The sequence below is a fragment of the Euprymna scolopes genome, chromosome 46, assembly GCF_053919585.1.
Source record: "Euprymna scolopes isolate OS-2025 chromosome 46, ASM5391958v1, whole genome shotgun sequence".
In the NCBI taxonomy this organism is placed as follows: Eukaryota; Metazoa; Mollusca; class Cephalopoda; order Sepiida; family Sepiolidae; genus Euprymna; species Euprymna scolopes.
In genome coordinates this window covers 204,261,190-204,277,140 of record NC_136527.1, presented here as the reverse complement: position 1 = coordinate 204,277,140, position 15,951 = coordinate 204,261,190, and the positions used below count along the sequence as shown (strand labels likewise).

Sequence of the window (15,951 nt, the reverse complement as noted above, 5' to 3'; positions counted from 1 at the left end):
TAATAACTAACTAACTAAAAAAAATAATTATGTCCGAAGTACATCTTTATTTTTTCACTTTCCGGACTCACCCCTTTTCCAAGAAAGATCAGGCACCAGTACTCTTCTACAACACTATCAACCCTTCTGCTGCTTCTCAAAAGTCCCTCCTAGACATTAACTTGCTTCCAAGTTAGACAAAGATACAGCTTTGCAGATATACATCTTGTCTAGGCGGTCGCATTGTTGGATATTTTCCACTGACTCTGCTCTTTATTTGGACCACTTGGCCAAACAAATGGAGACTCCATTTTCGATCACTTTTTCGAAATGGGGCCAGCATATCGCAATTACGACCAGAACGTCGGATGCTCCATGTTGGTGGTAGCTTTATCGCATGGGGACTCGAACCCCAGACCCTCAGATTAAAAGTCTGATGCTCTACCGACCCAACCATCCCACTCGCGTTCTCGACTTTCAGCATAGGCCTAAGTCCCAGTTTTTTTTTCCTTTACTGTAATGTCCTGACGTCTTTCTCTGAGTGGTCCTATTACTGGAGCTTTGTTCTATTCAATCTACTACTTCGGGACTTCACAAAGCTCTTCTACTAACTCCCTTGGTTGGTCTAAGTCAAGATACGCCTTCACACTGATTCACTCGGAGCCTGTTTGAGTTCCTGGAACCCGACAAGATACGGAATCATCACTCCCTAACTAATGCGCCATCGATTTCTAACTAAGTAGTTTTCCCTTTGTGATTTTTCCGCATTCCCAGCAAGTCCCAAGATTCCAACCCAGATATCCCTCACACATTCCTCTAAAAAAATAAAAAAATAATAAGGCTCTATCTTGTCCCTTACGTAATCTGCATCTTTCCCTTTCTTCTATCTCCCCGTGATTAGGCTTGGTACCGACTGTCCAGTCGCTCCGTACCCTGAGGAATTATCGCGACCTCGCACGCCAGACTTTTGTTGGACAAGACTTATTGCCGTTGCTTGGGCCTACGTGGCATCTTCCAACTCACTGGAACCACTAGTATTGTTTTAACAGGGTTCTCATTACTCTAAAATAGTATTTCCCCTGCCAAATTTTCTAATTTGTGACAATACCGTGGCTTATAAAAAAAAAATAAAACAACAGAAAAAACTGCTTTCTACAGCCTAATCGCCTTGTAATTCTCATGAAAAAAAATGCAACTACGCGCTAAACGTCCCTAAAATATAACTAAACCAACCAAATCTATTCCAAAATAATTTAATTTAATAATACCAATTAAATTCACCCAGCATGTTTTTTTTTTTAATTTTGGTACCTTTAATTCACAATATGGTAACATTTTATTTTCCTAAGTACTTGCATACATATTTCATTCATCTTCTCTTGAGCGATTCGTAACATAATGGCCACGTCAGCCATTGCACCCCCTCTGCCCCTTACACCATGTCAGAGGGCATTTCATTTGCTCCCTGAAGTTGATTACAACTAGATCCGCTCACGCTGGACAGAATACATTCCGTTCACTGCTATGTCAGAAAAAACTTTCTTTTTTTTTTTTCCAAAGTCGGTAAGCGCAACCTGCCTTGAAGACACATAGCTTCACGGAAAACATCGGATTTCCACACATGAAGTACTCAAACTTGCTCCATGTTGATTCTACTCGAAATCAACAGAAATCACGATAAAAAAAAATAAAATTCGAATCATTTCCCGAGAATAATGAAATTAATAACTACCCATGTAATTCAACACCTCTCCAAAATTCTAACATGCTTGCCACAGAAATTAAATTCCATTCACGCCCCACTTTTTTCTTTCATTTCTTCATATAGTTTATTTAACCCTATATTTATCCTTTTTTTTTTTTTTTTTTTTTTTTTTTTTTTACCTTACTTATGTGGTCAAAACGTCACTCATGTCGAATAGAACATTTATTCTACTTTTCGAAAATTAAAATTAATACCGACTGAACCTTTGACTCTTCCGAAACTTTTTTTTTTTTTAATCATTTATTACACTGTTTAAATCTTATTTCTTTCTCCCTATTTTATTATTACTATTTAATTAATTAAAAACACATTTTTTCTTTTATTAATCCTTCTTTCCATAGACCCCACAAGCAAGATTCCACCTCCCCATTCTGCGAAAAAAAAAATACATGTCACAGAGTAAGAAAATCCTGCACAATACCATTTTAGAACACATCAATTACATAAAGAAAATAAATGAAAAAAATACAAAATATCCTATAAGCATTCAGAAAGTCCCATCTTACTAATAACAAAAATCCAAACAACAAAATTTTGTCCACGTCAGCAAAAAAAAATTCCTACGAAAAAAATCGCACAATCAGTGAAAAAGAAAAAAAATCATTTTACAGGACATGATCATTGTCTTTTCACTAAAAGCACATGAAGTTTCGCAGTCCAAAATTGCAACAAAAATTATTATTAACAACAAATCTTTCGTGATTGACATGTTTTTTTTTTTTTTTTTAGTAAGGTGACAGGCTCATTTCTGACACACACGTTGTAGCTAACAAGTCATATGTTCTATTTTCTTTTTCTTTTTCTTTCTTTCTGTCCTTCTGTTTTACACTTGCTGTTTAATTCAAAATTAACAATATTTTATCAGTTTGTCTTTCGTTATAGCTGTTTTTTTTCCAAGTTATTCTACTGTTTTTCTCACAGAATTTTTTTTTCTTTTCTTTTCTTTTTTTTCTCTTTACTATTATTTTTCCTTATTACTTAGTGTTTTAACGGACCATCGTTGTGTGTGTGTTGATTTGTATTTCTTTTTTTTTCTACTAATGTTCTTTCTCTTTTTTTTTTCTTCCAGACATTTTATTGTGTTGTATAGTTTTTTTTTTTTTTTTTTTTTTTTTTCTTGTCTTAAAATCTCCTTTCCCTTTTAAGGACCTGTTTCCACGTCGTATTTCTTAAACACAGGTTCGACTTCACATCGATGATGTGAACTTAGTCACGAGCACCAAAACGAATATGTTATATATTCGGGTTGTCATAAAGGAGATTTTGTCAAGGAGATTCGTGTACGTGATCGTCTAGTTTCTAATCTTATTGTTCATGTCTTCATGGGTGTGTGTTTGTGTACATGTATTTTTTTAACATACCTTTATTCATGTGTCGTCGGTTGTTCCTCTGGTTTTCATTGTCTCTTGGAGGGGAGCTGGCCTGTTGGATGAAGAATTCACTCCAAGACGATGAAATGGTTTTATAGTTTTTATTCACCTTCCAAAGGTCGACACAGAATGGAGGTGAACCTTGCTTGTTTGATGATACACGTCAGCGTCCTCCCCAGCCCAGGGGGGGGACAGCTGAAAAGCCGTCTGTCTTATTCAACACCCGAAAACCCAACTGCCAAGAAAGAATCAGCTAACCTCATCACATGATACCACGTCATCTGGTCAGCTGACCCTTCTTTTGCAAACGTGTCCACTGTCCACGTTATTCACCTCTCTCTCTCTCTCTCTCTCTCTCTCTCTCTCTCTCTCTCCCTCTCCCTCTCTCTTTCTCTATTCTCTAATAGAGACACACAGAGAGAAAATAGAAAGAGTAAGAAAGCCAGAGAGGGGGGAGAGATGCTCTTTAACAATAGTTGGTATTGGAGATTTATAAAGTGTCTTACTAAAAGGAAGTGATTAATCAGGAATTTGTTTACGTTGGACTTGAAGTCATCGAAGTTGTAGTCAGGTGGGAAACAGGCAAACGGAAGAGAATTCCACAAGCGTGCACTTCTCAGAAAGAAGCTTTGTTCATGGAATCTACGTTTTGATTAAGGCACAGATAAAGAGTGGGGAAAATTGCTGACAGTGGTTTTAGTTAGGCGGGTTTTTATCGTGAAAGATTGTCGAGGGTGGACCAGAGATTGGAGCTCAGGCGAGCACTTGCCATGGAAATAATGATAAAACAAAGACAGACTTGCAAGGTCTCTTCTGTGGGAGAGAGGTTGCAGGGAAGAGAAAAGGGCATCCTCCACTAATCCACAAAGTCTATTTTGTAAGACAGGATAGGCTGTTTTAGAAGATCCAGCCCAGATGTGGCAGCAGTACTCCATCTTTTGACGTACTTGGCTTTTATACAGATAGAGAATTGCATCAGTAGTGAGATATCCTCCGGAGCGGGAGCGGAGCGGGAGCGGAGCGGAGCGAGCGGTAGATATTAAATAAACAAATAGGGCGCAAGCAAATTAGACGGCGATCTGAATGTTCTTAACTATCGATTTTTTCTCATATTCGCATCTGGGAGTCGGAACATTTTACAACATTGCATTACTTCTCTATCAAAGGAGGAGGTAATGCATAGGAGGGCGCAAATCATGACAAGTAAAACCAGGATACAACGTTGAAATGCGTAAACAAACTAGATACAGCTACTACACTTTCATCGTTAGTCGTTGATTGCATGTAAAACATCAGATTTAAGTCTGGAATTATAAGTTAAGGTCATCGTAAAGTTAACGGAATCGAATCTGATAAAAATAAGTCGCAATTTTCATAATGTAATCATGTGATTATTGTTTTGTTTCTTGTTGGTTCAAATCTAGTTTTTGTTATTTGATTGACTTCGCTATTTGTTCAATTCCTTCCTTTTTGAATTGTTTATGTGAAATATTCAGTTTTGCATTTTTTTTATATTTGGATTATTTGGATTACTGTTCTCATTGTGGATGTAAACAGTAGTTCGACTAATCCAAATCATAATGAAATGTTCAATCTTTTACACGAGGAACAAAATAATGATTACACCGTTTTACGATGAACACACGTTCTTTGTTCTGAAGCAGTTGATTTTTTCTTCTTATAATAATTTCACGTTTAAATTGTGTTTTTCATCTCTTAATTTTGATTCTTTTATATTTTCATATATTTAATTGCTTAATGAATTGGACACACAAGACAAAATTTTTATCAATTGACTAAAGATTATATTAAGAAATCCTAACAAACACACAAATTTTCTGCGTTGGACACAAAAGAAAAACGATTTTTTTTTCGTATTAAATTCCTGGAATGGAAGGTAAGTTTTTTTTTTGTTTTTTTTTTTGTTTTTTTCACTTTACGATAATATTATTCAACAACTTTAAAATAATCTTAAATATTAAAATAAGTTTATTGTTTATTGCAATCCAATAAAAATATTGGTTTCGTGAATAAAATATATATGAAATGTGACCATGTGGGTCAATGTCAAGTTTCTTTCCAACTCCTCAAAAAACTTTAAAATGACGACTTTTCTGGGTGGTCAATGATGCTGAAAACGAATATCACATTTAAATTTGGGGCAGATAAGTAGTTTTCATGATATGAAGAAAGTAGTTTTTCAAAAAGTGGGTAAACAAAACACTTTCTTATATAAATTTAACGTAAAAAAACAGCCACTTTCTGGTCACCTACTAATTTCGTCATATAAAACAAATTTGAAAATGAAAAAATGAACGAATTTCTTAGTAAAAAATATCGCCGGTTTTGGGGGGTGCTGAAAGCGAATATCACAATTTAAAATTGCTTTATGATGTGAAGAAATTACTAAATGACCAGAAAGTGGGTGCTCATTTTACGTAACTTTTTTATAGGAAAGTGATCCCCCCACTTATTGAAAAAGTAATTATTTTATATCATGAAAACTACTTATCTGACTCAAATATAAATGTGATATTCGTTTTCAGCATCACCGAAAACCTATTAAGGTCGTCATATTAAAGTTTTTTGAAGGAGTTGGAAAGAAACTTGACATTGACCAAAATGTGTTTAAGTAAAATTTAAATATTAAAATAAGTTTACAATATGAAAAGTAAGTTATTTTTTATGCTTTAAAAAAAATCCCATTCAATAACTTTAAAATAATCTGAAACACTTTTTTTTGCAATCTCCCTAAAAAAATATTGATTCTTAAAATTATATTAAACATAAAAAAGGTTTAATTTTATTGGAATCCAATAAAAATATCGATTTCGTCAATTTCAATGTGGGTACTCATGCAGAGAGTGAGCTGTGCTGAAATAATAACGTTATTATTTTAAAAAGCCATTCTTAACATGGGGAGGGGAGGATTTTTTGTACCTATTTTATACTTTAACCTTACAATTGAATAAAAAACATCATAAAACTTTAATTAAACTAGGAAATACGATTTAAAAAATAGCACGGATCAGTAAGTGCACTTGCACTGCATATTATTGAGAAAACTTGAAGCACTTATCTGCGACTCTCAGGAAGAATGGCAGCAGAAATCTTTTGTGTGGGCGATGACTCTTTTTATATTGGTAGTTGTTACGTTTAACTTATTTGATTGGCTAACTGGATTATAAGAAGGATGGAGTGAACTGAATTTTGGTTGTGATTTCAGTTTAGGATTGGAGTTGAAGGAAATTGAATCGTTACCCTTATTACCAGACCGACATGATTCTACAATTTTTACCTAGTCACAGGTCGCAACAAACCATTGTTGCAAAATCCTTGTTAACCTCAACCTTTCAGTGGAGAAAGTTTCCACACGTTGCAACATTGATCTGCAGACCTTGTGCATTTTTTTCTTCCCCTTTTCTTCTTTTGTTATTTTTTTATTATGGCCGCAGAACAAATGTCTTCCCTTGAGGATTCCTTAGGAATGCAAGAAAAAACGGATAACCTTCTTGAGGCCCTTTTGGATACGGAGGAAAGATATAAAAACATTATCGGATACACATTAGGAAAATTAAAGACAAGAGTCGCAGTGGATGCATGTGCCTTGAAGAACACCACAGACAACATAAACGAGTGGCTTTCTAAGGTGGACCAAGTTCAGGAAAACTTGGTTAAATTCCTTCCTAGAGATAGGGTGGCACCGCATGCTTATGACCTTATCAAATTCAAAGAAGTGGAAAGAGATTTACAAACCTTAACCGCAGAGGTTCACAAGGATGATTCTCCTCCTCCCTTTATGCTCCCAAATATAATGCAGCCATCTCAAGTTGACACCTCTATGTTTAGGCCTAAGGTCAAATGCCCTAGTTTTGATGGCCTGGACTTAGAGAACAAATTTGCATTGAGAGATTTTCTCACTAGGTTTGAGTATTGAACGTCGGAATTAAAATCAAGTAGAGAAAAATTAATCTACCTCAAGACTTGTGTTACGGGACGTCCGTTCGGCTAGTCCATCATCCTGAGGAGACATCCAATAATTATGATGCCGCGATAAAAATTCTTAAGGATAATTATTGGGATGAAGAGGGCATTAGAGAGGAGATATTCTCCAGCCTATTCAAACTGTCCACACGAGGCAGGTATGATATTGAATATTTTAAGAACTATTTGTCTCAGGTTAAATACAAGTTGTCGGAGTTAATCTCTATGTTGGGATATGGATTTATGGAAAGAAATTTTTTTTTTTTACACAGTGATCACCACTTATCAAGGCCCGGAAGCCACTCAGGGATAAGGGTTATTGCAAGTACATTACGTTAGTGTGGAGATTTGATGAAGTGTTTACTTAAGGGGACGGTTCATTAGGAATTTGTTAACGTTGGACTTGAAGACATCCAAGTTGTAGTCCGGTGGGAAGCAGGCAGACGGAACAGAGTTCCACAGGCGTGCAGTTCTAAGAAAGAAGCTTTGTTCATCGAATCCACGTTTTGATTTAGGCACAGATATAGAGTGGGGGAAATTTTTCGCAGTGGATTCAGCTAGACGGGTGTTTTTCGTGAAAGATTGGCGAGGGGGGACCAGAGATTAGAGTTCAGATGAGCACCTGCCATGGAAATAACGATAAAACAAGGATAGGCTCGCAACGTCTCTTCTGTGGGAGAGAGCTTGCAGGGAAGAGAAAAGGGCATCCCCACAAAGCCACGAAGTCTATTTTGTACTCTGTCAAGGCAGGATAGGCTGTTTTTAGCAGCTCCTGCCCAGATATGGCAACAGTATTCCATCCTTGGACGTACTTGGCTTTTATATAGATAGAGAATTGCATCAGTAGTGAGATATCTTCTGGAGCGGTAGAAGGATCCCACATCTTCCCAGCGACCTTGGCAACAGCCTTGATGTACGTGTTCCATTTCAGATCAGGAGTAAAGGTCAAACCCAGAAGCTTGTCAAAACACGGGGCCTCACCCAGACGAGAGCCATCCATCACAATTGATGCAAGATGGGGATCAGAGCGTTGATGATGTAAGGATAGGAGTTTGGTTTTGGATGCATTAAAGGTAACCAGCCACATCTTCCCCCACTGAACCACGCGCTCGAGATCAGAGGAGAGAGAATCAGAGAGAACTTTGTCATTTACAGCCTTTGATGTGTTGCTGTAGATGATCGTGTCATCAGCATAGATATCAACGAATGATTTAAGTATGTGTTTAGGGAGGTCATTGATGTAGATCAGGAAAAGAGTTGGGCCCAGGATTGACCCCTGAGGGACTCCAGCATTTATATTGCAGGCTTCCGATTTTTGTCCATCTACCACTACTCTTATGAGCCTATCGGAGAGAAATGATTTAATGATTGAGAAAACATTTCCAGTTATACCGTAGCTTGAAATCTTGTGAAGTAGACCCTTATGCCATACCTTGTCGAAGGCAATTGCCCTAGAAAGGAAGCCTTTGTCAAGAGATTCACTAATCCTGTGGGATATAACCGTCAGCACATCTGCGATAGATCGTGCAGAGCAGAAACCATATTGTGTGTCACTAAGAAGGTTATTCCTGCTGTGGTGGTTGACTATTTCTCTATTTAATATGGATTCCAGCAACTTACTCATAACACACAGGAGACTTATTGGTCTATACTGAGAGGGAGATAACTTATCACCTGAATTCTTAAATACAGGGCAAACTGATGAGGTCTTCCAGGGAGTCGGAAAGCACTTCTCCTTAAGACAGCACTTAAATAGTTTCGTAAGTATGGGAGCAAGTTCTGGTTGAAGCTTTTTTAACACTATAATTGGGATGCCATCAGGGCCAGTTGCTTTACTGGAATCTAGGTTCTTGATTAGCTTGGCAACCTCATGCACGGATTTTTTGTATATTACCTAGCTTGTTCTGTGTCATAGGAGGAAATATGGGGAGTTGATGGCCTTCATCGCATAGGGTAGAATTAGCTGCAAAGTTCTTTGCAAATAGTTTGGCCTTGTCTGACGCCGATGAGATGACCTCTGGTTCATTGATAATGCTTGGGATAGAACGCACACTTCTGTTCAGGATCCTATTTGTTATTTGCCAAAATCTGATCAGCTACCTTGGATTTAACAGACTGGGCATATAGCTCTCTTGCATTTTTTATTACTCCCTACAGTGGTTGCTGGCAGTCCTGAAAGCAGCTTTAGTCTCAGTGCATCTATTACGTTGGTAGCTATGGAAAAAGTAATATCTGTGCGCAATAGCAGCAACACATTCTGGGGAGAACCATGGCTGGCTGTTAGGTTTTTGTTGGAATTTTTTAGATGGTATGAATTGGTCTATGCCTACAATAACCCATTCGGTCAGATCTGATACTATAGAGGACACTTCCTTTCTAAACATGGAGTGCAGAGGTAAATCAGATATGAATGTATGGAAGCTATCCCAGTCAGCCATAGAGTATCGGTATACAGTACGGAGGAGTGGTACGTCTGGGGACTTCTTACATTTCGTTTTTATCTTAACTGATACGACGGAGTGGTCAGAGGATCCTAGAGGAGAATGAACGGAACATGAACATAGCTCAGAGGAAGTTGAGAGAAAAAGATCTAGGAGGCTTGCATATTAACTGGGTGTATCGGGCACGTGGGTGGGTTCGCGAACAATCTGAGTGAGGTCATAAGCAATGGCAAAATCATGACAAAACCTCCCCTCATCGTCTGTCTTATTTGAATGGGTCAGCCATTCCACGTTATGGACGTTGAAGTCATCACAGATGTGGATGTTAGCCAAGGGATGTGCAGACAGTATGTGGTCTATTTTCTCAGATATGCTCTTAAGGATAGTAACTCTGCTGTTGTGGGGCCGATAGAGGGCAAATATAAATGCAGTGGTGTTAGCAAGTGCAACCCTGAAGCACATATAGGGTAAATTAGGATCTTCTCTAGAGATATCCCTGCCACACGGGAAGCCGTCCTTAATGTAGGCACATATTCCATGCCCATGGCGATCTTGGGGGTCAGATTAGGCTGTTAAGTTAGAGTATCCACTAATTATGAACTCATCTAGGGAAGTGGTCGGCCCTATTCCAGTTTCACTTAGAAATAATATGTTCGGTTTCATCTCCTGTAATTGGGTTTCGACCTCTGGAAGGTTGGAACGTAGACCCCTGATGTTGGAGAAGAAGACCTGGTAGTAGGTGTCTATATTGGAACATGGGGTTCTAGGTTTAATCGAGTTTTTATTCTGGAGATATTTCATGTTGAGGTTTTGGAATTTGTGGACTAGGTCGGCATACTTGGTTAGAGCAGTACAGAGAGGGAAAGTAAGAGAGAAAAAGACAGGATTTTGTTTTGTAGCACATGAAAAGGTAAAGCCGTAACAATTACCCACTAGTATGGCATCGAGAGGCCCCACCAGAGACTAATGCATGGTCAAGATCCACTCACCCAATTGCAATACAGCAGTCCCAGTACTTTGTGCCTGCTGATAGGACAGCCTCCTTAGTGGTTAATCCAAGGTTCGGGTCCCTGACTATCAGGCGGATAACGTCAGCCCAGACAAAACGTTTACCTCCAGCACCCTTACTAGTAACATGGCCACAAGGACAGACAGAGACAGAAAAATTTCCGACATCTCAGTCTACTGGTCACCAAGTACTACCGACCTTTAAGCAGCTTTTTCTTCAACGTTCAGATGTGTAAAATATTTAAATTACATTTGTTTTTTTCATTGTTAAAAAAGTTCTAACTTTTTTTTTTAAAGTCCTAAGTTTATCTACTCCAATAGAGAATAATTTCCGGCATTTTTTTTTATCGGTTAATTTCCGGCATTTTGTTTGTTTTTATCGTTTACTTTGTAGCATGGGGGGACGAATAAGACAGGAGAATACAGAAAAATACATAAATAAAACAATGAAAACAAGTTTAAAAACAAGGTAACATAAAAAACATTTAGGGTGAAATTCAGGCAGAGGGGCATTAGTAGCCCATATACAGTTCCAAAGACTGCCCAACCGTCTTAAGGAAGAATTAGTGAGGTCTGTAGGGGCACCGCATCCATCTTTAACTTCTATTTTAGATACGGGCATCAGGATCTTAAAATCCTGGAAGGCTACACTCCCTGAAGCAAACCAGAGAGATTTGGATTATGGTAGTTCTCGTAGATACATTCATCCAGACAGAAAACCGGAGACAACAACACCAACATTGGAGAACTTTCATATCCAGGAGAGGCATACCACCTGCAACCTTTGTTTGAGGGATGGTCATTCCACTCAAGTTTGTAAAGAATACCATACATTTCCTCAAAGATGGCGTCGTTGTCGAGAACTCGGACTATGTTATAGGTGCACAAGTAACAATCATTTCAGTGATTCGTGTCCCTGTAAAAGAAGCCCTAAGGGCAATTGTGAGCGATGTTCAGCCCAGGACCATACCACAATCATGTGCCCTATGCCGTATACATCAACAAATGAATGTATCAATACTGGTTTGGGTGAGAAGCAGTGTATTTTGCCGATTACTACCATTGTACTACAAAGAGAGGACAAAGCTGTGATGTTTGATAGACACGGGCAGTCAAAATTTGTATTTTAGTGGAAGAATTTTGCAGGATCTGGCTTGTGACCCAAGATCCGTCTCAGAGGTAAACCTTGAGATTGTGATGTTCCTAGGAAGGAAAACCTGCAATTTTCAGCGACTTACCACAACAACGTTGACACCAGGGGTAAAGCGGCAGCTACCTATCCTTATTGACAAGGAATTAGATATCATTCATACAGTGGAGCATTTGGCGATTGTGGTTGAGAACCTTACGAAATTGGATTACACCTTGGATACAGATTTAGGAAGAAATGCCAATATAACTTTGGAAGGGTTACAATTTATGGAACCCTTATAAATGATAAAATGTATGAATGGGAAAGGTTGGCTTTCCCAACGAGGAGTGATTCCTTTTTGGAATCCCAGGAATTTCATGTTTCCTCATCAAATTATTATGATCCAACACAAGGTTCCAGCTTATGGAGAAGTCATGAGAACTGTTAAGTTTCCGACCTCCATCGTTAATAGTGTTCTTGACGTGTGTTCTTCTTATTCGGACCCTTATAAAGAAACTTTTGAGGACAGTACTGTAGAAAGAGGTCTGGAGTGGATTTACAGTGTGGAGTCTTTAGGGCTATCAGAAAACGACACCTTGTCTGACTATGATGCCATAAGGTAGAGGAGTTTATGAGAAATATAGAGTTTAAGGAGGGACGGTACTGGGTGCAGTTACCGTGGCACAGCGATAAATTAGCTCATGTGCGCTCTAATCACCAAGTAGCCCTCAAGGTGTTGGATAGGGTGGTACACACTCTGGAAACGAAGGGCCTCTATGAGGAATATTTAGAGGTTTTTGCCGAACAAGAGGCAGAAGGCATAATAGAACACTTTCCTTGTTCACCTAAACAGTTCCATAAACATGTTTGGATCCCTCATCGACCGGTCTTTAAAACCGATAGCAAAGCAACTACTAAAATGCGACCAGTCTTCAACTGTTCATTGAAGGTCAAGGGAGGAGTATGCTTAAACAAGGCTGCATACCCAGGGGTAACTTTAACCGGAAACATGTTAAATCTAACTCTACTCTTTCGGACAAATAGATATAGATTATTGGGAGACATCAGGAAGGCATTTCTGATGATTAGATTATCAAAGGAGTTTGGTAGAAATAAGTTTTGCTTCTTTCTAAAATGGGATGATCGTCTGGTATGTTACCATTATACAACCATTATCTTCGGCTTTAACGCAAGCCCTTTTATATTGAACTCCATATTGAAGTATCATGCGTCTAGATTTCCAGTTGATGAATGCACCAAACTGTTGAATTCAAATTTTTATGTTGACAATCTGGTCAGTACGAATAATTCGGAAGGTGTGTTGAGAAAACTATATCATGAAATAAAGGAAAGATTGAAGAAAGGAGGATTTGATCTGCGATCATGTAACACCAATTACCCAAAGCTACAGGAATTGATGAGGAAGAATGAGACTTTGACAACTCAAAGTTCTCCTTGGGAAAAGGTTCTGGGTTACAGATATGACCCAGAGTCGGACTCCATCAGCCTAGTCCAGCGAACTTGTGACCCCAACTTAGCAACAAAACGTAAAATACTATCAGCTGCATCCAGTGTGTTTCACCCATTATCTTTATGTCTCCCAGTCACCATTCAAAGACGGATATTGGTGGGAGAAATGTGGAAGGCTAATATTGATTGGCTGATCCCATTCCAAAGGAAATGCAGGACAGGTGGAGATTACTAGCTAGTGATTTGTCGGCGCTTCATTCGTTATCGTTTAGAAGACAGGTACTTAATAGCGATACTGTTGCGGATTTATACATATTCACAGATGCCTCAACAAAGGCATATGGGTTTTCTGTATATGTAGTTCAGGGAGGTATATCTTCTCTGATTTTTGCTAAGGCAAAGGTGGCACCATTAAAAGCTAAAACCGTGTCAACGCTGGAACTATTAGCAGTCTTTTTGGAAATTAAATGTCTTAGTAATTGTGGAGAAAGAAGTGGCTTACCGTTAAAGTGGCTGTGCGTTTGTGCCTGCAGAGCACAAATTGAGAATCAAGATGGCGCCCGCATGCGTTTATGTGAAAAAAAGTCTCGGGGAATCTCTGAGAATCTCGTACCCTGATTCCATAAATAACGAGGAAAGGAAAGCGGGAAGGGACGATTTTTAGTCACTAAAGCGAACAGATGTGTATAAAAGAAGAGGTAGAAGAAAAGAATGTGGTGAACGAAACAAACAACAACTCAGTTGAAAGTAGAGTTGTAACGAACAAAGTAATATTTTGAGAGCCTACCAAGGAACGAACTTTGGAAGTTTGTATTTGGCTGTAGATGCCCAAATTGTACTCACTTGGCTGATGTCCAAGCAGACAAGTCATAAGAACATTTTTACAAAGAATCGCTTCAAGGATGTGACACAGATGGAAGAAGTGATACTTGCAACTTACAACCTTACTATCAGGTATAAATATGTGCCTTCTAATCAGAACCCCGCGGACCTAATGACTAGAGAACTGACAATAGCTAAATTTAAGGAAAATTTCTCCTTTTGGAGTGCTGGACCAAACGGGTTGTCTGGTGAAACTGTCTGTTGGCCTGATAGTACTTTGGATTGTCTTAGTGCAACCAACCAGCAAATAGTTCGTACGAACCTGTTGTACACCTGTAATGAGAACTGGTCTAAACCTATCATCTCCTTTGACAGATTTTCGTGTTTTAACAAACTTCTACGTGTGATTTCCAGAGTCTTCGAATTTATATCCAAAGCAAGAGGCAAGGAAATGGACTATAAACAGGCTGCTGCTAACTACTTGTTCAAGACAATGCAACAACAGGCGTTTCCTCTTGAATTGAAATTCTTACATGCACCTCATGATAAACCCATTCCGAACCTTGTGAGTCAGTTAAACCTATATCTGGACAAGTTTGGTGTCGTCCGCTCCATAGGCAGGATCCAAAATATTTTTACTCTACAATATGAGGTTTTAAACCCTGTATTGCCCGGGAAGAATCATCCCTTGACTAATCTAATTGTGAAGGATCAGCATGAGAGGGCTAAACACTTAGGTGTGCCAGCTACACTTAGTAGGATCGGGATGTCAGGATTTTGGATACCTCAAGGCAGACAGGCTGTGAAGGGAATATTGAAGGACTGCTTTATTTGTCAGAAAATCAACTCGATACATTTTTCGTATCCTAAGATGACAGACCTGCCTAAACATAAAGTAAATCTGGTAAGGCCATTTCTATTTATAGGGATTGATTATACGGGACACCTGTGGGTTCAAAACCAAAATCTTCAATCTAAGGTTTACATTCTCATATTTACGTGCTTGGAAATCAAAGCGGTACATTTAGAACTGGTCGAGGACATCACAGTGCACACATTTATACTGGCCTTCATCAGGTTTTCAAACATGTGGGGCTTGCCTTCTCACATATATAGTGACAATGCAAAGTCATTTCTTGCTGGAGTTAGTTTACTAAATCAGGCCCTTACTTCTTCCGAATTTGATGATAAATTTGGCCAGTATAATATAAAGTATGTTAAGATCCCTCTTCATTCGGCTTGGTATGGAGGAGTTTGCGAACGCCTGATTAAAACATTAAAGGAATGCCTCTATAAAACTGTTGGAAGGTCCATTTATAGTCGATCTGAGCTGTGGACAGCCGTTTCAGATATCCAACGGGCAGTGAACAATAGACCGCTAACCTCTGTGAGTTCGAACAACTCAGAACTGGAGGTAATTACGCCCAATCACTTCCTTCATCCAGATCAAAACCCTGGACTTCTTAGATTGGAGATTCAACCAATTAATGAAGGAGAACTGGCCGTCCAGACAGATATTGTTGGAATCTTTGAAGAATCGTGATGAGCTGCTCAAGGAGTTTAAACGGATATGGCACGAGGATTACTTACTCTCTCTTCGAGAACGTAAACAAGATCGTTATCCAACTATATTTAATAAAGTACGGCCTGGAGATATTGTGACGGTAAAAACCCCGAACAAGTCTAGACACTTTTGGCCATTGGGGAGAGTAGAAGAATTGTTTCCAGGAGATGATGGTATGGTACGATCGGCACAGATACGTCGGGGTGATGGGAGTGTGAAAACATTCTCTTAAGCATCTGTTTCCGCTAGAACTTCATGCAGAATATGAACCGCAAGAGGATGGTCCGGAACCTTGTTATGATGACTGGGAGTCCATATAAGGAATTCCTTGGTCAGAAACCAGTTTTGAGGAACCCACTTTAGTACAGGAGAGTGAGCAGGTTTGGATTTGTCCCAGATGTAATAAGCCTGATGAC

At 38.8% G+C, this 15,951-nt stretch overlaps 2 protein-coding genes across 2 annotated transcripts; both read left to right on the top strand.

Annotated features, from left to right (window-relative positions):
* Window positions 1-12,310: 12,310 nt before the first annotated feature.
* Window positions 12,311-13,384, top strand: LOC145270333 (uncharacterized). The gene has a single exon (XM_080125979.1). The coding sequence runs from the start codon at window positions 12,311-12,313 to the stop codon at window positions 13,382-13,384; it is 1,074 nt and encodes a 357-aa protein (XP_079982105.1).
* Window positions 13,385-14,143: 759 nt separating this feature from the next.
* Window positions 14,144-15,514, top strand: LOC145270331 (uncharacterized). Its single transcript, XM_080125978.1, has one exon. The coding sequence runs from the start codon at window positions 14,144-14,146 to the stop codon at window positions 15,512-15,514; it is 1,371 nt and encodes a 456-aa protein (XP_079982104.1).
* The last annotated feature ends 437 nt before the right edge of the window (window positions 15,515-15,951 follow it).